A 24,198-nucleotide genomic window follows, 5' to 3' on the forward strand; every position below is an offset into this window, starting at 1 on the left:
AACACTATTTCACTGCAGTACCATTTTCTTTGGAACCACTGGCTGCACAGCTTGGAAAAAAAAGTCAGAGTACAGACAACATTCACATAAGTGTTTTATGCCCCCAATTTCCTTCCCTGATGCTGATCTGTGAAAAAGACAAGTAATTTATTTTACTACAGCAAAAATATTTAAAAATGTAGTTCAAATATCACCGAAATCATCATGATGTTATAAATTTTTCAGGAAATAGTAGGCAAGGTAGGTGGAGGAGGTCATTCTAAATATCTGTACCAATCTTTGTGAGTTTAACTTCAGTCATTTATGAGAAAAGTGTACCTGAATGATGAAAATTCAAGTTTTCGGTAAATCACAAAAGATTTTCAAATTTATTAACTTACCACTATGCTTGTTTAGAACATTCCAGCTGCATACTCCAGTTGTCCCTATGTTTCCTTACCCTCCATACTCTCTCTCCCCCTTCATTCTTTCCTTTTCCTTGACTCCTTGGTAGGCAGCTTCTGCAGCTGTCTCTGCTGCAGTTACCTGCCATTTATCAGTAGCAGTTAGAATTGAAGCCATATTCCTTCCCATCTGGATGTTCAATTTCTTCATAACATTGATCCTCGAAATTACACCATCTTTGAATGTTATTATTGCATCCATTACACCAATCTTCAGCTTTGGGTATTCTCTCCCATATACGGCTGTTGAAGCTTTCATTTGCATTCTGAGAGAGACCATGCATACATTTCCTTAGTAGATTTTTATTTGGTAGATCCCTATATATTGGCCTAATTGCCTCTATTTCAGCAAGTGGTAAGGAATGCTTGTGGGTATATTGTATGCCTGCAGCATTGCTCAACAAGTACTTGCACCACGAATCTTCCCCTTTTGGACACAAACCGTGCTGTGGGGTTTCATCTGTTGACACACTATGAAACCATGTTGTCCAAACAGCTTGTCTCATGTTCTCCAAATCTCCTGCATTTCTGCTTATTACTAGTCCGTAATATTGAGTCAAAGAATCAATTTCACTTTTTGTAAGATGATCTGGACCACCTATGTGTTTTCCATCTGACAGTTTTTTTTCCACTAAAGTCTTTACATAATTTTCTCAGCCAAGCTCCCATTCTTTTTTTGTACATGCCCAACACATTCAAGCTTTTCTATCAGTGTGTCCCCATATGGTCTGTCATTAACAACAGTAATGTGTCCTTTAGCCTCCATCCCCAAGGTAGCCTACATACCTCACACCACGACTGACCTCTGATCTTCTAAAAATGTTTAGAACTCTTTTTGTTTCCATTTTTCCTTGGGCCATTAAGTTCTTTACACAAACATGGGTGCCAATAAATTTACTTGAACAACCCTGACAGTGCTTTGTTAGACATTCATAACCTAGTATCTTTCCAGTTTCAATAAATGTGGCAGTTATAACCCATTCAAAGAATTATGACCTCTCTTCTGCCAAGATCCATCAAATTCAGCTACAATGTCTATATTCTCAGAAAAGGTTACTGCTTCTTCTGCTGCTCTATTATTGAATGTTCACTTACACTACATAAAGCGTTATGTATTAATTTATTGTATCTGTTAAACCTCAGTGGAGGCAAATCCATCACTGCACAAAAAATCTGGGCAGCTCTCCTTCCCCTTCCAATACATCGTATTGCATAAGCAAGCTGAATATTTACACTGTAATGTCAACCATCAGTTACTGGTGATGTCATAGTATCATTGTGTATGTTACACAAGTTACAGGCAATCACTACCCAACTTGAAAGACCCTTCCTTGCTGAAATGTCCTCAGAAACGTCAATACTATCTTCACAATTGCAGTGCTTAGATTTCACAGCACTCTTCAAAAGTCTTGACAGCATATTTAGGTTCACAATAACATTTCCGTTGTTATTGCTGCTCCCAATACTACTAGGCTTTCAGAAAGTGAAAGTTTACGTCTAGAAGCACTGCCTGTAGATACAGTTTCCGCAGGCGCCTTTTGAAGCATTATTCGGTTGTGTTTGGAACTGGTTTCCACAAAGCTTTCGTTTGGGGCTAAATTTCTTTACTCTTGGCATATGTAGCACACACACACACACACACACACACACACACACACACACACACACACACACACACACACAATGACTACAAAACCCCACGCATACGAAATTCCGAAATCATATATTCTCAGATCTTTATTTACTTTTGAACCATAGCGTTCTAGACAGGCCTGTACTTTGGTTCTGGAAGTCAGTGCTTTCTAGAATACACCAGTGTTTACGATCCGTAACTAACGACAGAAAAACCGGAAGAACAAAATAATGCATCACATATTCTGACGCACTTCAAACTGACAGATCGGCATGGCCCCTGTGCAACATTCTACATCTACATCCATACTCCGCAAGCCACTTGACGGTGTGTAGCGGAGGGTACCTTTTATTCCAGTCTAATGTTGTTTGTGGAAAAAAAGATTGTCGGTATGCCTCTGTGTGAGCTCTAATCTCTCTGATTTTATCCTCATAGTCTCTTTGTGAGATATACATAGGAGGGAGCAATATACTGATTGACTCCTTGGTGAAGGTATGTTCTCGAAACTTCAACAAAAGCCCGTACGGAGCTACTGAGCGTCTCTCTTGCATGAGTCTTCCACTGAAGTTTATCTATCATCTTTTAGAATGATCAGAAAAGATAATGAGCATAAACTATACATTTTTGAAATCAGCATGAAATGCTCTTTTCTATAGACAAAGAATTTTTTTTCAAATTTTTGGTCATTTTCACGAGCATGTCCCCTTAAGTGATTACTAGACAGTGGTAGAGATTTGAATGGCATTTCACAGGCAAATTTTGAATCTATTAAGAACACAGAGGGTACAGTAGTGATGAATGTGTCTGGAATAAAAATTATTGGTGCTACAAGTAAGCTATCAGTGAGTGTGACACGAGAGGTAGTATTGACTGTGAAATTGGCAGGACAAGCTGTTGGAGTGCAATTTCTTGGTAATTCAAAATCTCAGCAGTGATGTAATATTTGGGACTAATTTCTTGTGCAATTAGCAAGTAGGGGGGGGGGGGGGGTCAACATTCTGTGTTGGATTCATTGTGTGGCGATAATGCTTACCCCCAGTTGTCTGTCTCATTTTTAATGAGGCAGTCAAACTCTTCACCTATCCTATCAATAGTTTATAAGTGAATCAGAACTATTCTATCTTCGACTTTCATGTAACTTTGTATGGTTAAAGAAATTCTGTCAAACAAAGAGGTAAGGTAAACTGAAAATGAAATGTGTCAGCATATGTGGAGGATAATTAACATCTGAAGTAATCAGCTCATTGGTACAGCAGCAGAAACAATATGAAGTAAAAACTATCTTAAATATGAGATCTTAATATTAATTGTGGTATAATAGAAGTGTTTGTGTTCAGTGCAATTTGTATATGGAGATAACTACCTACCTATAGAAGTGTGTCATGGTTCAGCCTTTTCTAACATGAAGGAATTACAGCTTTAAACATAGTTGTCTGAAGTAATGTGTGTGGAAGGAGTAAGCAAGATTTATATGTATATTGCCCTTCAGGCAATTTGACAGAATACAGTGAAAGAATAGTTTTTCTGAGTGATAATTTTATCTGATTGGTAATGAGAGTTAAGTTTGCCTAAGTATAAGGATCTGTTACAGTGGAGTGTTTTTCAGTAAAGTCAGTTTTGCATTAGATAGGCAGAGCAGGTGTTTATTTATTAGATAATGAAACAATGAATAAAGTTAGGGTCTTAGTGGATAGGGAGCCTGTCTCAGGGATATTTTTTGAGAATGCACTCCAATAGTTAATGGGGTAAGAAAGGTAAGTAAAGTAATGTGCTGACAGACATGATTAATGCAAAAGATAACTGTGTACGAACAAAAGTGGTGTAACTGTATTGAGGGTCTAAACTGTGAACTAGGCAACCTTGAGTACTGTGTATATTGTGCAATCCATGACAATGCAGCTGGAAAATTTTAGTGAGGTACAAGTCATATAATGCTGCATCATTTGATCTATAGGTTACCTGAAAACTTCTATTTGTGTTCTGAGGAATTATGAGCTTAAGGTGGTAATACTGGAACAAAGAACAATAATTTTGCTGATTAACTGATAACTGTGGTGTTAAACTGATGTGAATATTCTGACAGATCAACTATTTGGTAGCATTTTGTGAGGATTTAATTTTCTGGTGGAATGAGAGTAGTGCTAAAGAGCTGAGTAGAGAAGTGGGTCAGTGTTTTGGTAGAACTTCCATCCCCTTAATTTTGAGTTGAATAGTAATTAAGCTAGGTTATGGTGACTCTATTCTTTTTTTCATAACATAATGATTAGTAAAGTTATGCTACTGCACACCTTGAGTTTTTGGTGTTTTTCAAATGGGAAAGAAACAAAAATCTTCTAAGTTTAACCAGTTTCAGATAGTTATGACTTAGAGTGATGTTTTGTAGTGTAAGGTGGTGATCTTGATTTTAAAATTTTTTCTAGTCACCACCTTTTATACTATAGTCAATTGTAGTACTAATTATTGTAATGTTATGAGAGGTATGTGAGGTAATGACTATCATTAGCTGTCAGTGTTAAACAATTTTTTTCTTAGACTTAAGGTAGAAGTAAAAGTAAGTGTACTGAAGTAGGTTATTTTTTCTAATTTTTTCATGTACTGTGGTAGAGGAGAATCACCTCCAACAGAACTGATAACAGTGCATTTCCTTACTAACTGCCACTTGGACCTGTCGAAGCCGTGGACAACTTGGTGAGAAAATGTGAAAAAACTCATTGAAACTGCTTGTGAAAAATACTAAACATTGAGCAAATGGAATTTTCTAACAAGTGAACTGCAATGTGCAATTGTACAACGCACGAGGATTTATTATTTGAAGCAAGACAGGATTTGTATCAAATGATATGCATCCTTAAATGTTATCTTCACTTTTCCAAAAAGGACATCACTTATGATGAAGATGCCTAATTTCTTGTTAAAAGTATAACTTGTGGATATTTTGCGTAATTTTGCATACACTGTATGTAAACATTTTCTATGGGGATTTTCATATGGCCAGTTAGTATAAGTATAAATTTGAAAAACATACGTACTGTAGTTTTTGATAAGATTTTTTGTTTAATGTTTTGTGTGTTTGTAGATTTTGAACCCAATTTCTGCGGTCACTTGTGGTCATTGAATTGCACAGTTACCTCTTTGCAATATCTATCTGGTCAGTCCAATGAGGGGGCGATGTGATGAAGCAAGCTGCGATATTTTTACTTCCCCTCTTGTTTTGCCATCTGCCTCCTTAAATTCGTTTTTTCACTTCTGACTACTTACTATTAAAATATTTGAGTATAATCTGCATTTTCATAAAAGAGAAAAGGTGGCCCTCAGTTTTAAAGAACATAACACCAGATCTAATTCTGTGCATAGTTTTATGTATGTAATTGATTTTCTAATTTATTTTGAATATTCAGAGTTAGTATCTTTGATTACACAGTGAAATCACTAATTGTTTTGAAACTTAAATTCTATTGTTGACTTGTAAACAAATATAAATTATGTACTAATGATAAACATTTGGAGGAACACCTAATAGTATTTTTAAAGTATTTATTTGTTTCTTTTCGAAAACATGTAAGCATAGCCAGCCCTTAATTAATTCTGAAGTAATTTCCAGTTTCGTCAAAAGTATTGCTTGTGTAACTACACTCCTGGAAATTGAAATAACAACACCGTGAATTCATTGTCCCAGGAAGGGGAAACTTTATTGACACATTCCTGGGGTCAGATACATCACATGATCACACTGACAGAACCACAGGCACATAGACACAGGCAACAGAGCATGCACAATGTCGGCACTTGTACAGCGTATATCCACCTTTCGCAGCAATGCAGGCTGCTATTCTCCCATGGAGACGATCGTAGAGATGCTGGATGTAGTCCTGTGGAACGGCTTGCCATGCCATTTCCACCTGGCGCCTCAGTTGGACCAGCGTTCGTGCTGGACGTGCAGACCGCGTGAGACGACGCTTCATCCAGTCCCAAACATGCTCAATGGGGGATAGATCCGGAGATCTTGCTGGCCAGGGTAGTTGACTTACACCTTCTAGAGCACGTTGGGTGGCACGGGATACATGCGGACGTGCATTGTCCTGTTGGAACAGCAAGTTCCCTTGCCGGTCTAGGAATGGTAGAACGATGGGTTCGATGACGGTTTGGATGTACCGTGCACTATTCAGTGTCCCCTCGACGATCACCAGTGGTGTACGGCCAGTGTAGGAGATCGCTCCCCACACCATGATGCCGGGTGTTGGCCCTGTGTGCCTCGGTCGTATGCAGTCCTGATTGTGGCGCTCACCTGCACGGCGCCAAACACGCATACGACCATCATTGGCACCAAGGCAGAAGCGACTCTCATCGCTGAAGACGACACGTCTCCATTCGTCCCTCCATTCACGCCCGTCGCGACACCACTGGAGGCGGGCTGCACGATGTTGGGGCGTGAGCGGAAGACGGCCTAACGGTGTGCGGGACCGTAGCCCAGCTTCATGGAGACGGTTGCGAATGGTCCTCGCCGATACCCCAGGAGCAACAGTGTCCCTAATTTGCTGGGAAGTGGCGGTGCGGCCCCCTACGGCACTGCGTAGGATCCTACGGTCTTGGCGTGCATCCGTGCGTCGCTGCGGTCCGGTCCCAGGTCGACGGGCACGTGCACCTTCCGCCGACCACTGGCGACAACATCGATGTACTGTGGAGACCTCATGCCCCACGTGTTGAGCAATTCGGCGGTACGTCCACCCGGCCTCCCGCATGCCCACTATACGCCCTCGCTCAAAGTCCGTCAACTGCACATACGGTTCACGTCCACGCTGTCGCGGCATGCTACCAGTGTTAAAGACTGCGATGGAGCTCCGTATGCCACGGCAAACTGGCTGACACTGACGGCGGCGGTGCACAAATGCTGCGCAGCTAGCGCCATTCGATGGCCAACACCGCGGTTCCTGGTGTGTCCGCTATGCCGTGCGTGTGATCATTGCTTGTATAGCCCTTTCGCAGTGTCCGGAGCAAGTATGGTGGGTCTGACACACCGGTGTCAATGTGTTCTTTTTTCCATTTCCAGGAGTGTATATGTGTTAATTTCATCATTTAAACAAATAATTCGGCCTAAATCTTGTAGTAGAAGGAACTGTTAAAAAGACCGAATTTTTCAATGTATTTAGTTAATTTAATGAGTTAAGTTTTAATTGTAATTTCTGAAAATTTAACTTCGATCAATGTGTATTTTCAGCACCTATTATTGTGAGCACATGTAAGGGCCCAATTTTTTGGTCCCGAGACAAGTCAGTCCATGGCCGAGTTTCAGACAAGGAACCTGTGTTGGTTAGATCAACAACAATGCATCACTGAAATAAGGATTAAACAATTAGGCCATGTGTAAAAACAATGACAGTGACTGTTTCCTTACGTACCTTTCTATTCTTCAAGACTTGGGAACTTTGTGGTTAGGTTTTTTACTGCTCGTTTATGTTCAACAGTAAACCATTGTAGCAGTATGTGGATGTTTGCCTGCAAACTATTAATGACGCTTATCGAAAGTTAAACAATAGTGCCAATAGTGCACTGACCATATAACTGTATTACTGGGGGGTGGGGGGGTTGTGAACAGTGAAAGTAAATAACTGTGAAACGCAAATGTGCTACATCATTTAAAGTAGTTGGTGTTGATTTTCTACCCCCTCCCTATAGCATCACAGTACGTTGACACTGAGGAGAACCAATGAAGAATTAAAGCGGGCGAGCACCATCAGATGTGTTGTAAGAATTTCAGTGCAAGACACTTTAAGTGTGCTTTCACACAAGAGATAAAAACAAATGTAGCGAGAATGTATGGCTAATGGTGCCATAACGTCACCTGGATAGGGGGAAGATACACACAGAGCAAGAGGTTAACTGAATAGTTAACCTCTTGCTTTAAGTATATTTTCCCCTCCATATTTGTAGGAAAACAAGGTTCTGTAAATTATGATGAAATGAAATGTGTGTATAGTTTTACTGACCAAGAGACCATATCTAGTACGTTCAGCAACTGAGTGCAAGTCTTTCTATTTGACATCACTTTGGCGACTTGGATCATGATGATGATGTAATGCTGATGAGAACAACACACATACTCAGCCCCAAGCAGAGAAAATCCCTGTTACGGCAGGGAATCAAACCCAGGGCCCAGGGATGGAGAGTCAGCAATGCTATGAACAACACCACAAGCTGCTTACTACAAATTACAATATACTTTGGAAATAAGATAACATTTTTTAAAAAAATTATACTTTTGTGACTCCAATAAACACTTTAAAATTTAGGAGGAATGAAGATTAAGAGTTTAATGACCTTTCAACAACAAGATCATTAGAGACATCAGAAGTTCAGTTCATGGAGGACAGAACTAAATCGGCTGTACCCTTTCAAAGGAATGATTCCATCACTTACCTGGAGCAATTTAGGGAAATCACAAAAAAACTGGATGGGGATTTGAACCAATGTCATCCCGAACACAAGTGTAGTGCACACGCCACATTGACATATCATTCAGTTTTAAAATTCGGTAATTACACATGAAACTCGGGTGGGATAATGTAACAAAACAGCAAACCCCTCATTTTTAGAGTAAATAATCACAATATACAGGGTGGTCGGGAATTCCCGTTACAAACTTCTAGGACATGTAGAGGGTAGTGAGTACATAACATTTTGAATAGGAACCCACGTCCGGAAACGTATCATTTCTGTTCTACGACAGTGTCAATGTAGAAGATTATCTCATCCACACCCACGTGAGGAATGTACTTAGGCGTGACCCAGTACAATTTATGCAATCCATTTGAAAATAATACTGACTCGTTCCACTATTACTTACACATTCGTTATTACTTACGCATTTGCATTACAACTTACACCTTATGGTTTACATTAGTCGACAACAACAAGAACCCAGCATCTATGGCACCAGCCGCAACGTACTGATGCATTACAACAGTGGCTCAATGTGGCAACCACCAACGTTGTTACACACATTGTACCTCTGAAGCATGTTCTGGTACACTCTCTCCATCCCACCTAGTGTCTCTTCGATGCCTTGTGCAGCGGCCAGAACTTGTGCCAGCAGATCTTCCTCTGTCTCTACAGGTGTCTCATAAATTAGGCTCTTCATACACCCCCACAAAAAGTAGTCCATAGGGGTTAAATTCGGCAATTGTGGCGGCCACGCGGTTTGACCACCACGGCCTGTCCATCTGTTGAGATGTCTCCAGACAGCCAGTGAAAAGTGAGGTGGTGCTCCATCATGCTGAAACCACATTTCCCGATGGACATTCAATGGCACAGCTTCCAAGAACGGAACCAGTACGTGTCATAGGAAGACTAAGTATGCGGGACCCGTGAGCTTGGATGGAACGAGGTATGGTCCTATCACATGACCGTCCAGAATACCTGCCCACACATTAAATCTAAACCTGTCTTGAAATCCCTGAACATGCGTGGCATGAGGGTTTCCGTCCTCCCAGACATGGCTATTTCAAGCATTCAGAACACAATCCCTTGTGAACCTACATTCATCTGTGAAGAGAACTCGACATGGAAACAGGGGCGCATTGATGCAGGAACCATGTGCAGAAGGCTACGCGTTATGGAAAGTCTGCTGGACCCATAGCATGTACCCTTAGTAAGTGATACAGATGTAATTGTTGCTCATGCAGGACGTCCAAGACGGTACTGTGACTAACAACCATTGCAAGCGCAATTGTTCGTGAGCTCATTGATGGGCTATCTTCAATGAGACGCAGAACACCTTCTTCAAATTCGGGAGTGCAGCATCACCGTGGAGCAACACACTCCTGCCTCCTCACGGTGAACGTACCCGTTTCTCGTAGCCGTTGCGTAACTTGGGCAAACAGTTTGTGCGATGGAGTGTGATGGTGTGGAAAGCGTTCATGATACAGCCAACTAGCAGCTCTTCTGTTACCTCCAGCTTCGTCATACACAAGGAGCATGTCTGTGTATTCTGCAAATGTGTACTGCACCATGTTTCCTCTATCGATGATGCACAGGTATTGACTTGGTCTCACAGCAAAGCAGACAATAAGTCACATCTGTGGATCGTTTGACATAGTGTCTACCCTGTTGCATACCAGGACAAGAACTCTGAGACGTTTCTCTTGCCATAAGCAGACGTTGACGAGGTACACATCTGAAATGAAACTGTCGCAGAATGGAAATGATACGATTCCGGACATGGGTTCCTATTCAAAATGTTCTGTACTCACTACCCTCTACATGCCCTAGAAGTTTGTAACGGGACTTTCTAACCACCCTGTACATCACCTTAACACCTAACACATTGTAAAATTATGTGCAATATTAATTTCAGTGCTCTAGAAACTTTAGTTTCATTGTCTACAAGACGATGTGTGTAAAACATCTACCTACATCAAAAGCCACAGTCTTATGCAACTCAGGAAGTTAAATAAAATTAATGTTGGAAAAGGTAAATAAGAGACTCAACTTACTGTATCTATTAAAGGATTACAAACACGTAATTAATGTTTGATGTGATCATGGACAATATATAGTAAAAATGAAAAATTAGTTGCAGCACTGTCATTCTGTATATTCAAAACCCACTTTAAATTAGCAGTAAAAAAAGGCGCATCATTTAGACAAAATTACTATGCAAGAAGTACACACCTAGAATTAACAGTTACTTCTGCTTCAACACTTCAAATCAACAGGCCAAAAATCTTGCAATTAAGTAACATGAAACTCAAGTGAAGTGTGATTGTCTGATACCCAGCCTGTCATATCAGCTTCTCACTTAACCCTGGCAGCCTCAGTCAGTTTGTTAGTTAGTTACACATTCCATGGATCATTCTGCACAATAGATCACAATGCTCTGGATTGAGTTATTTTACATTCATATTGAAAATTAATTTGTACATATAGTTCCATTCTGAACATTTCTAAGCCCCCACCCAGCCACCCCACATACACACACAAAGAGAAAAAGATATACAGATGGACGTTACTAATTCCTACCCACCGCTTTTCACATGTCACAGTAACAGAAATTCTTCTATGGAGCAGAGGGAGTTGTCAAGGAGAAATTGTCTGTTTGTTTTCAAATTTTACTTTGCTGCCTGTTAGACATTTTACACCACTGGGTAAGTGATCAAACATTTTTATTACAACAGTGTGCCTTTTTGTGCTAAAGACAACATTAATATAGACTAATGAATGTCATTTGTCATTTTTCTTTCTGGTATTGAATTATTTACATCATTGTTCCTTTTTAACTGTAGTGGTTTATTTACAACATACTGCATGAGGGAATAAATATATTCTGAACCAGTAGTCAGAAGGCTCAACTCCTTAGACATATGTGTACAAGACGATCATCGGTGAGCACCACTTATTATTCTTACAGCACTTTTTCTGCAATGAAGACTTTCTTTCTTAAAGACGAGTTACCCAAGAATGTTATTCCATATGACATTACTGAATGAAAAAAATGCAAAATGTGTCCACTTACTAATTTTCAATGATTCTAAGTGTAAATGCGACTGAACTAAGTTTTTTTAGGCATTCCAAAATGTGCTTTTTCCAATTTAAATTCTCATCAATATGGACACCTAAGAATTTTGAATTTTCCACCTTATTTATTGTTCCCTCGCCATTTGTTACACTTTTCATTGGTGTAATGCTTCTAGATGTGCAGAAGTGAATATGTTGTGTCTTTTAAAATTGAGGGTGAGACCATCTGAAGAAAACAAGTCAATGGTACTTTTAAGAATTTTGTTTGCCAATTCTTCTGTTTCTGTATATACGCTTGGATTGATTACAATACTAGTGTCATCTGTAGAAAGAACTAACTCTGCCATGTTGTATATTAGACAGAAGATAATTTACTTATATAAGGAACAACAGTGGGTCAAAGACTGAGCTTTGGGGAACCCTATATGTGATACCTCCCCAGTAAGAATTAAGTTTCCAGATCACATTGGTTGAATTGCTGCATTCAGCTTTCTGTGTTCTTTTGGTTAGATTATCCACTGGTTGATTATCCACTGGTTGGCTATAAAATGATAATTGGATTATTCTATCACCCATCACACTCGTCTTCTGATGTAACTGAAAACTTAAGAGACAAACCTCAGTTCACTTGTACGTAAGCTCCCCAATCATACGGTAATCATTGGTGGAGACTTTAATCATCCAACACTTAACTGGTAAAATTGCAATTTTGTTACTGATGGGTCTGATGAGACATACTGTGAAACAGTACTAAATGCCTTCTCTGAAAACTACCTAGAACAGGTAGTTATGAAGCCCCTCATGGAAATGGCAACAGACAGACTTGATCTCTTTGAGGTATGGGTATTGTTTTGCTTTAGGGCACAAAAAACAACTGGGGTCATAAGCACCCATGTCAAAACTATAGAACACGAAGACAGAGAGGAGTTAAAAAACGAATATATGTCAGTCTCAATTGACATCATAGAAGACAGCTAAAAACATGCACGTGGAAAAAGGGCGAAAAAAGACACCATACAGAAATGGAGGTCCAAAACTAAAAATTAGATGACTTTCACCATACTGCTTTGGCAGATAAAAAGTAAAATGTGGTCAACAGTCTGCATGTCATTTGCTAAAATGGTCGATAACTCAGAAAGCAAACCCAAGGAGGAAAGTAAACAGTTAAAAAATGGGCATTCCATCAGGAAGTGGCGGACAGTTAGAACTTGGGCACAATGTGTACAAAGTGGGGTAGCACCACTTATCAAATGACGGTGGCTAAAAAGGCAGTGCCCAATACGCAGCCTAGTTAAAATGAATTCTTCTCAGTGGGAGGGCCGAGAGGAGGTCGTCCACACCACTGGGAGAGGCTTAATAAGCCAGAGCTTATTCCCGTGACGGGAGGACCATTGATGATGCCAAAGGAACACCACCTCCTGACAGACGGCAACACAGAGATCATTGGAGGAACTACAGGAACTCGTGGGCTGAGGTATGAAGACTCCAGCCTTGGCAGCAGTGTCAGCAGCCTTGTTTCCTGGCAGACTGACATGACCAGGAACCTACAGAAACATCACACAGGCTCCACCACGAGTGAGCAAGTGATAGTTTCCCTTGACCCGCTGCACTAAGGGATGGGTAGAGTACAGAGCACATAGACTTCGAAGGGTGCTGATTGAGTCTGAGCAGAGGGTACAATTGAAAAGGCTGTGTCGCCGGATGTACTCCGTGGCCTGATATAGGGTGAAGAGCTCGGCTGTAAATACTGAACAGTGTGCCAGAAGCCGATATTGAAAGACACGGGTGCCAATGACAAAGGCACACTCGACCCCACGCTCAGTCTGAGAGCCAACGGTGTATACAAAGGTACTATCACAAAGTTCCATGCGAAGGTCATGAAAATGAATGTGACAGAGCGAGGCAGGAGTGGTGTCCTTAAGAAGCGAATGAATGCAAAAGTTAACAAGCGCTGCTTCACAAACCTAAGGCAGTGAAGGGTTCACACCCATCAGGAAAGTTGCAGGTAGTGCAAAGTTAAGTTGCCGTAGCAAGTGCCAAAAGCGGACTCCACGAGGTAACAGAGAAGAGGGACGTGCCCCATAATGGTGATCAAAGGAATCATTGAAGAATGAGACATAGGATGGCATGGCAGACAAACGGCATGCATACATGCTGAGGAGAAAGTCACGGCTGTAGGACAGCGGTAGTTCAGCAGCTTCAGCATACAGACTCTCAACTGGGCTAGTGTAAAAGGCGCCTATGGCCAAACAGATGCCACGCTGATGGATAGTGTTGAGACAGCATAAGAAGGATAGATATGCAGATGAATAAACAAAGCACCCATAATCAAGTTTCGAAAGGACAAGGGACTGGTACAAACAGAAGATGGAGGTTTGATCGGCACCCCAGGAAGTACCATTGAGGACACATAGGACATTGAGGAACCATGTACAGTGGGCTGCCAGGTAAGACGCAGGGGAGGACCATGAGAGTTTCATATCGAGCATTAGCCACAGGAATTTCGTAGTTTCAACGAACGGAAGGGCAACAGGGCTAAGATGTAAAGATGGTGGGAGAAACCAATTGCGTCCCCAGAAATTCATACAGGTGGTTTTGTCAGTGGAAAAGCGAAAGCCACTGTCTATGCTCCAAGAGTAAAGACGATCAAGACGTCGCCGAAGACACTGCTCAGTGAGACAGGTCCATGTAGAACTACAATAGATGGCAAAATCATCAACAAAAAGCCAGCCAGAGATGCACGGCAGGAGACAGGCCATTATATTGTTAATGGCGATAGCAAACAGGATGATGCTCAGGACAGAACCCTGAGGTACACTGTTTTCCTGTATAAAGGTGTCTGACAAGGCAAAACCCACACGCACCTTGAAAACTCGGTCTTTTAAAAATGCCTGAAGGAAACAGGGCATGCAGCCACAGAAGCCCCAAATGTAAAGAGTACAGAGGATATCAGTTCTCCAGCACATTTTGTAGGCCTTCTCCAAATTGAAAAACACGGCCAGTCTGGGATTTCCACAGAAAACCATTCATGACATGGGTGGACGAAGTCATGAGATGGTCAACTGCAGAATGCTGCACTCTAAATCCACACTGTGCATTCGTCAGTAAACTAAGAAACTCAAGCCACCATACTAGCTGGGCACAACTCATATGTTCCATCACCTTGCAAATGCAGCTGGTAAGAGAGATGGGGTGTGGCAGCTAGAAGGAAGGTTTTTGTCCTTACCGGGCATAGGTATGGGTATATGGTGGCTTCACTCCAGTGTCCAGGAAATGTGCCCTCTGCCCAGATGCAATTGTACGTGTTAAGCAGAAAGTGCTTGCCCACAAGAGAAAGGGGTTGCAACATCTGAATGTGGATGGGGTCTGGCCCTGGGGCGGAGGATTGAGATGAACTGAGAACACAAGTAGCGCCCACCACTTGAGATGAGAGTTTGATGGCTTGTTGCACTGGGTGATTTCACAACCTCGGAGCCGAATTGGAGGTGACCTGCATGGTCATGTCCTTCATGGAGCGAAAGATAAAAAGAACAGAACTATAGGTGCCAGAGGGGAGAACGCAGGGTTTCCAGCTAGCCAGTAACTTGTGAGCGACTGTGTAAGGCACTTTTTCCTTTACCCACATCTCTTGGACAACCCGCTCATCAAGATACATGGGACAATCCTGAGAGGAGATGGCATGGCCACCACTGCAGTTGATACAGCAGGAAGAAGGAGGTGGACAATCGCCCTCATGTGCATCCCTACCACAGGTTACACTTTTGGTTGGGGCTCAACACGACATTCTGGTGTGGTTGAAACGATGACACTGGTAGCAGCGCATTGGATACAGAATGTACGGCCAGACTGTGATAATTTCATAGACTGCTTTTAATCTTGGACAGAAGCACCACTCTATGGAAGGTGAGAAAAAGAGTGCGGGTGGGCACCAAGGAGGAATCTATCTTTTCCATTACACGATGGACTGCAATGACACCCTGATCAGTGAGGTAAGACTGGATTTAGGCCTCAGTTAGACCATCAAGCAGCCTGGTGTAAATTACACCACGGGAAGAATTTAAAGTTCTATGGGCCTCGGCACAAACAGGGTAGCCATGGAGAAGAGAGACAGCGAACAGTTGTTGTGCTCGAGAAATAGAAGTAGTCTCCAAAAGCAAAGTGCCATTTCCGTAAACAAGTGCAGGATTTAACAACAGGGCTGGCAACCGCATCAACACCTACTGGATAATAAATGGATTTACCGTGGTGAAGGACTGACTGTCTTCAGTATGTGAGACCACGAGGAACCGTGGTGTAGCAGGAAGGGTCTTTGATGAATCGTTAGCCTCATTACGTTTACGTTTCGTAGGACTCCTTCCAACTGGCACAATGGGGCACACCCATCATAGGTGACTGTTCAAACCTCCCGAACACCTGACAGAGGAACCAATTGGCAGTATGGGAAGGTTGCAGCTCAGGCAAACACCCCTCCATGGGCCTGGCCTGTACCAGGTGGTACGAGCGAACCCTACCTGTCAACCCCGCACTGGGAATTGCCCGTTACCCAGTCACTTGTTACGCATCAGTCACGTGGGCCAGCTTTCAGGAGTGCACAGGGAGGAAGAAGAAAAAGAGGAACCTCAAACGCTGAAGCAGAGGAATGAGAGGAGAAGGGAAACAAAGAAAGGAAAAGGGAGACAAAAACAGAGGTGAGACTGTTCTTACGTCAGCAACAGACAATGCAGAACATTCCCAGTAACACCCCAGACATGTTCCCCAAGAGGATAGACATGTAGCACGGAAGAGAACAAATGCTGCAAATGCTGGAGCCACATGGTAGCCAAGCATGAGCCCACCAAAGAGTAGCGAGCCCCTGGGAGGTACCTCTTTGAGGATGTTCACATCGAAACTGATATCAGTGACCATGACGTGAATGTGGCAACAATGATTACCAATGTACAAAGGACAACTAAACAACGCAGAAAGATGTGTGTTCAGTAAACTAGATAAAAAAGTAGTGGCATATCTCAATGAGAAACCTGAAACTTTCAGCACAGGGAAGGAATATTTAGAAGAATTATGGCTCAAATTTTAAAGAATAGTCCACAATGGGAGGAAACCTCCATGGTATATGGTCACTGTAAGGAAACTTCTAAAGAAACAACAGAGATTAGTACAAAGTTTAGGGCTATATAAAGAGAAATGCTAACTGAAATGCGTTTGGCTATCAAGAGAGCAATGCCCGATGCCTTTAATGACAACTGTAGCAGAATATTGTAGAATGGTCTTTCACAGAACCCAAAGAAATTCTGGTCACATGTTAAGCTGTTAGTGGCACCAAAGTTATTTGTCCAGTCCCTAGCGAATGAGATAGGAACTAAAATTGAGGGTATCAAAGCAAAAGCTGAAATGCTGAACTCCGTTTTTTTTCCAAGTGCTTCTTAATAAAGGACAACCCAGGAGAATTGCTGTAATTTAATCCTTGTAACACTGGAAAGATGAACGAAAAAAGTATTACAGGGTGTATACGCGGACAAAAAGCTACGCTTTCACACATAATATTGGTCTTTTTTGCTTGTGATACACCTTTAAGATACACAAGACAAATCTGCCAGCAAAATTTTAAGTAATGATGCAAATGTCTGGCCTTTTGGGTTCTAAATTCTTCTAAGTGGCTGGTCCTCAAAGTGTTAAGTTTTAAATGAGAGTCAAACAACCAGATTAAAGAAATTCATTGCACATTCTCATATGTAAGTAACTCATCTTGCGTGAAAGGAAATTTACTTTGAAAGTAACACTTTTCAAACCACCATTTGCAATATTTTCCTGTGACCTGTTAGTAATAGGTTCATTTCAATAGTTGCCAGAAAGCGCCAGACAGCAGGCGTTACTGCGCATACACAGCTGCTATGATGTAGGAAGACCGTATATTCATATGTATTCACAATGAACTTAACTATGCCCCGATTTGATATTACGCTTTTCACTGTGGTTTTCGGTATGCAAATTTTCTTGGCGTACCCATGCTAAATTATCTTATGTTTGTTTGGTTCTTTATTTGGAATACTGGTATATGTGGCAGAAGATGAACATTTGCACTTGAAATTCAGCGAGCTGTGAAACTAGACAATAGTGTGGAATGAAACATTTTGTTTCAAAGAATAGACTGCCTCTGTGAAAAAGATTAATAAAAGCCAAATTTTTTTAGCAAACCGACAAAAATAAATTCATCGTTCTGCAAGGCAATTACTGCTCAATTGCCAAAAACTTGGAAATAAACTAAAATCAGAAAATACTCTAATAACTTATTTTAGCCTTGCATAATTAAGTGGATGTATTTTAATTCATGTGATAGTTTCTCGCCATATAAATCTGTTTTGTTATCATTTGACGCACGAGTTGTAAACAAAGAGGAAACAGCAAAATCATTAAACATAATCACGAGTCACGTGGAGACAACCCCGTCCCAACAACTCAGATTGCTCTGCACATGCATGAACCTGGCAGCTTTTGGCGTGCCAGAAAATTTTTTCCTGGTAGCATCTGACTGCTTATTGTTACTGCTGATACAGATAACAGCCACAATTCAAGTAGCCAGAAGTGGAAGAAGGTACCACACATACACAATTCAACTGCTCACGAGTCCGCTGGCAACTGCTCAAACAAACCTAATGTAAACAGTTGTGACATCTCGCTCATTGGAAGCAGTTTGTTGTTATGAAGTATTGCATATCTTCATCCTACAGCCTTTGACACATTTTGCTGTTGGCAGATGCTTGTGTTTGCACAGCGTTTTGTAGCTGTAAAGGTGCATTTTCTTTGTAACTTAAGTTTTTTTTAAAACATTTTATCTATTTTTCTCTCACTTATGTTTTATTGCTGCAGTATTATTTTACAGTAGTGGGATACCGTAAAATTCTTTGTTAGAGTATCAGTTCTTACCAGTCAAAATTACAAAAATTTAACTGAAAACTAAAACAATGAAAAATTCCTGGATTTCCCGGGGCATATACACCCTGTATTAGTACCAATGGTGTTGAGAAACAGCTGAAATCATTAAAATTGAACAACGTTCCAGGATCTGAGGGAATCCCTATCAGATTCTATACTGAATTAGCCCCTCTTCAAACTATAATCTATCGCAGAGCCCTCGAACAAAAAACCGTGCCCATTTCTTGGAAAAAAGCACAGGTTACACCCATCTACAAGAAGAGTTGTAGAAGTGATCCACAACACTACCGCCCAATATCCTTGACATAATTTGTTGTAGAATCTTGGAAAATATCTGAGTTCAAACATAATGAGGTATCTTCAACAGAATGACTTCCACAATGCCACGTAGCACAGATTCTGAAAACATCGACCATATGAAGCCCAAATTACACTTTTCTCACATGACATAATGGTAGTTTCAGAATGATCACATAGGCTCAGTTGTGAATAAAGCAGGTATTGAACTTGGGTTTACTGGTAGACTACTGGGGAAGCAGAATCAGCCTACAAAGGAGTTTCCTGACAACAGAATGACTTCCTCAATGCCAAGTAGCACAGATTCTGAAAACATCGACCATATGAAGCCCAAATTACACTTTTCTCACATGACATAATGGTAGTTTCAGGTCAAGACAATCAGGTAGACGTAGTATTTCTTGATTTCCAAAAAGCATTTGACTCAGTACCACATCTATGCTTAAGTATGGGTAATCAAGTAAAATTTGTGACTGAATTGAGGACTTTTTGATAGGGAGGATGCAGCATGTTATCCTGGATGGAGAGTCATCATCAAAGTATAAGTAACTTCGTGCGTGCCCAAGGGAAATGTGTAGGGATCCTTGCTGTTCATGTTGCATATTAATGACCTTGCAGACAATATTAATAGAAACCACAGGCTTGTTACAGATGATGCAGTTACCTATAATTATGTACTGTCTGAAAGAAGCTGGACAAATATTCAGTCAGTCTTGAAAAGATTTAAAAGTGGTACTATGATTGGCAACTTGCTTTAAATGTTAAAGGTGTAAAATTGTGCATGTCACAAAATGAAAAAATATGGTATCCTATGACTATAATATCAGTCAGTCACTGTTGGAATTGGCTAAGTCACACAAATACCTGAGAGTAACACTTTGTAGGAATATGAAACAGAATGATCACATAGGCTCAGTTGTGAATAAAGTAGGTGATGAACTTGGGTTTACTGGTAGACTACTGGGGAAGTGGAATCAGCCTACAAAGGAGATTCCTGACAAATCGCTCATGTGACTGGTTCTAGAATACTGCCAAAGAGTGTGGGACATTACCAAACAGGACTAATAGGTGACATTGATAGCATACAGAGGAGGGCAGCACGGGATATTGAAAGCTAAAGGGGAGGGCAGCACAAATGGTCATAGATTTATTTGATCCATGGAGATCATTGGAAAATGATCTCAGCAGTGAATCAGGTTAGTAGTTATTGACATCTCTCTTACCTACTTTCTTAGAGAGGCATTTAACAGCACCATATTTCAGTCTCTTTGGGTAAAAGCCTTGAGTTAGTGCTGCATTAAATACTTCAGATAAGACTGGGCATATTATATTGGAACAGATCTTTAGTATGCTGTTGGAGACACCATCAAAACCGGATGAGCTATTTTTGGGAATGTTTAATTTTCTTAATTTCAGAAGGATAAGTTGGTGAGACATTCATATGATTAAATTTTACGAGTATTACTTTTTCAACATAATGCTCCCACAAGTTGTTTGTCCCTATCCTTTTACTATATTTAAGAAATCATTATTAAATACATTTGCTGCCTGTGACTCATCACTTATAGTCCTTTCATTCAGTTCAATAATTATGTTATCCTGTTCTGTGGCTTGCTGTCCCGTCCCTCATTTTACGACACTCCATACAGCTTTGGTTTTTAATAACCTTTCTTAGTAATTTTGAATGGTTTTTGTAGTGTGCATCTACTGTAGGATCACTATTTGTTCTTGCCAAAAGATACATTTCCTTTTTCCTTTCACAGGATGCTTTAATCCCTCTAGTGAGCCATATTTTTTTTTAGATGGCTTTTAGTGTCCTTCCTTACTAGCTTATGTGGAAAGCTATTTTCAAATAATGATACGAATTTACCATGGAACAGACTAAATTTTATGTTTGCACTTGGTTCATTATAAATTTAATATCAGGTCATCTCCTGCGAACTATTCTTTTTGTCCTGGTGTCACTATCTACTCAAACTTATTTCCACTGAGGAGCATCCATACTGTAAGGCACTATGTTATTTATCCTAACTGTGCATCACGAACAGAGATAGCATTTGTTACTGGGTAAATAGTTATTTTCTTGCTTTAAGCTTCACCATAGAAAATATTATCAATTAGGGCCCTACTCAATTTGGTCGGAGTGTACATGCTTCACCGGAAACTATAGGCAGGAATTTAAATCAGCAATGTTACAGAAGTATGGCAGTTTTTGGAAACCTCCTGATGAAATTGAATAGTCCTTTTGGTAAGAGACACCATTTTAAGGGGGGGGGGGGGGGGAGGGGGGGAGTTGTATACAGTTTGTACTGTGTTGCTCAACACTGGCAACGTAGAGCTACACTTTTTCAAGGGCTGAAAACAACTTGAGGTAATATAAATTGGGGGAAAAAAAATACAATTTGTAACTACAATTATAAATTCTCTTTTCATTTCATTTCATGCTGTTGTAGTCTCTTAATTGCTTCAGGAAAAAAATGGCGCCAAATAAAAAAAATCACTTTGATAGATAAATTTTAAGAAACAAGTATTTTAATATTATTTTTAAATTAACAAATCAGAGCAAATTTCATAAATAACACATTTCATATAAAAGAAGTAGATACAATCTAAGAATCCTGTCCACAGTATTAACTTACAATGATGCAATACAAAGCCCTTCTCAGCTACAAAATTCTCTTCACAATCAATGCACGTATAAAACTTTTCCCTGTAATGTTCCTGCAGGTATCAGAATCTCAGCGGGAAAAAGGACGTGGTAATGAGGGCACTCTCCCTTTGCTACTGTTTGTGGTGGTGCTGGTGGTGGTGGTGAAGGAAACGGGAAATGAAGGTCTTCCAGGCACCAGGCACAGTTCAGGTGGTGGGAAAGATTATGGTTATAAAGGCCCTACCTGTTCCTCTGGTGAAGGGCCTACATACACTGTCTTTTCATTTCTTGGTGTGTGTAGTGTCTTAATTATCTCAGAAAAAAGAATGCAAAAGAAAAAAGGCATTTTTGTAGAATAATTTTCAGTGACAGGTATTTTTAATAGTGTTTCCAAATGAACGAACCAATGCAATTTTTTGTAAAAAAAAAAAAGTCTGATATAAAAGAAGTAAATAAAACTTAAAATTCAGTCTTATTAATTTATCCCTTGCTTTCTTTCTGACATCGATGTGATTCTAAGCCCTTCTCAGTTACAAAATTCTTGTCACAATCGATGCATGTATAGAACCTTTCTCTGTAGTGAAGTGTCTTGTGGTGGATCAGAATATCAACAGGAAACTCAATATGGCAGTAAGGGCACTCTTCCTTTCCTACTGATGGTGGTGATGGCGAAGAGGTTGAAGATCTTCCAGGCCCCGCTTCAGATGGTGACTGAGATGATGGTCTTACAGGCTCTACCTGTACCTCTGGTGGACGGCCTTCAGGCAACTGTCTTTGTGGCTCTGATGCAGGCCGCAAAGTTGGAGTGAAAGGACTGACTGTTGCCGTTACAACAGCTCCACGTGGTTTTGGTGTCAGCCCTGATTTGTTGGCTTGACTGCTGAAACAAAAAATTGGACAAGTTATATCATGCCTCACAAAGGCTACAAAAAAGGTGTGCATTATACGAGGGCACACAGCTGAACACCTGAAATTTAAGAAGGCAACTGGCATGTCTGTGCGCACACATGGATGTGCCTGCCCTAGCCTAAATTTGGTGGCGAGGCATGTCAGGGCAATAGCGCTTGGCAGAAGGTGGTCGCAAGGCCCAGCAGATGATTATGGTATTCAGACTCTGTGACTGGCTGATAATGAGCATGTGAGAAATCTCACGGCTGCTGGAGAGCAGCAGTTAAACTCGTTCTTTGGCTCAGCAGCTGGAAAAAAAACCAGTGTGCTTAGCCACAGCTGTCAGGCATGGAAGAGAAACCTACTATTGTGGAACTGAGTTGATGATGATGGTGATTGGTTTTTGGGGCGCGCAACTGCGTGGTCATCAGTGCCCATACGAAGTTTCAATTTTTACACAGTTCAGTTTTTACACAATCCAATCTAGCCACTATCATGAATGATGAGGATGCTGATGAAATGATGAGGACAACACAAACACCCAGTCACTGGGCAGAGAAAATCCCCAGACCAGCCAGGAATCGAACCCGGGACACCGTGATCCGGAGGCTGCAATGCTAGCCACTAGACCACAAGCTGCAGACTGTGGAACTGAGTGACCACATCCAAGACAGTTACAGAAAAACCAATAAAACTTTTAAAAAGAGAAAACTAATATGAGGGTGTATATAAACTGTGCCGTTGATCAAGCAAATAGTTTTTAACTTATTTGATACTAAAGATTTTACAATTAAAATAAACTTTAAAAATTGATATCTCCCCAATGCCTTACACAATTTTTAGAAACAAAGAGTCCATGGATAGGCCTCAAGGAGTTCTATCAGAAAATAGTAATACATTTCTACAGGCATTATGTATTTTAAACTACATGCTAGAATATGCATACCTCTCACATAAAGATGTGAAATAACAGCAAAATAATTACTGAAACAATGAAAGTGGTGGCAGCATATCAAATTAGACATAGATGTTGATGTATGAATATATTCGTTTTTACTTCTTTCAATTTATTGACAACAAAACCCCTCAAAGTAGCATTTACACAGATAAAACACTAAATATTGGACAGACAAATGACAGGAAGTGAAAACCAATGACAACAGTGAGAAGCTGAGTAAATTTCTATGTTATATGTTGTATTATGAACACATATAATCTAAAATTGATAGTTTTTGAGTATTTATTCAAAAATGGAAGGATGTAAATTTGACCGATGACAATGGGAAGGCTAAATAGCTGGCAGCCACCTTGCTCTTGGTCATTCAGCTGTGAGAGCAGGAGCAGAAAAGATGTATATACAAGCAATGGCTATGTTGCGTTTCAGTTGTGGTGGGAAAATTTATAAGTATGGAATTGGGGACTTGTGTTTTTCACACATATCCACAGCAAATACTTTGGTAGGAATATTTTGGCAAGTTAGCTAGCATGTGAACTAAGAATTATTGACATTAGGTGAACAGGAGTTTTCCATGATTATTTTGTGAGCGATTGGAACTTGTGGTCTTGATTGGGTAGCCAACACGGAACTTTTATTTTAAAACATATGCTGATGAACTTTGGACTATTTTGGAAGTTTAATATGAATTTACATTCTAGTTATTGTAGTATACTGCTCTGGTTTTCTTTTACTTTAAAGTTTTTGCACAGTCGTTGCGTTGACTCATTGAAGGAAAGAGAATAACAAACCCTGTTTCTTACTTAAACTAGTAAACACCTGTGTAATGTGAACATTATTTAATTTTTTATTCACAGCCTGTAAAATTCCTGCCTGCACACTTGTTATTACT

The 24,198-nt window shown here is 40.5% G+C and overlaps 1 protein-coding gene across 5 annotated transcripts in view; it reads right to left on the minus strand.

The window, feature by feature from the left end:
- Positions 1–21,398: 21,398 nt before the first annotated feature.
- Positions 21,399–24,198, minus strand: part of LOC124776464 (uncharacterized protein F26C11.3-like) — a 92,295-nt gene continuing 89,495 nt past the window's right edge. For 4 of the 5 annotated variants that reach the window (XM_047251472.1, XM_047251474.1, XM_047251475.1 and 1 more), the window contains one exon: positions 21,399–22,343. In XM_047251472.1, coding sequence (XP_047107428.1) covers positions 21,944–22,343 — 400 coding nt within the window. In that variant the 3' untranslated portion in view covers positions 21,399–21,943. The remainder of the gene's footprint in view (positions 22,344–24,198) is intronic. The other variant, XM_047251473.1, reaches the window with a different exon arrangement.

This window comes from Schistocerca piceifrons, chromosome 2 (assembly GCF_021461385.2).
Source record: "Schistocerca piceifrons isolate TAMUIC-IGC-003096 chromosome 2, iqSchPice1.1, whole genome shotgun sequence".
Classification (NCBI taxonomy): domain Eukaryota; kingdom Metazoa; phylum Arthropoda; class Insecta; order Orthoptera; family Acrididae; genus Schistocerca; species Schistocerca piceifrons.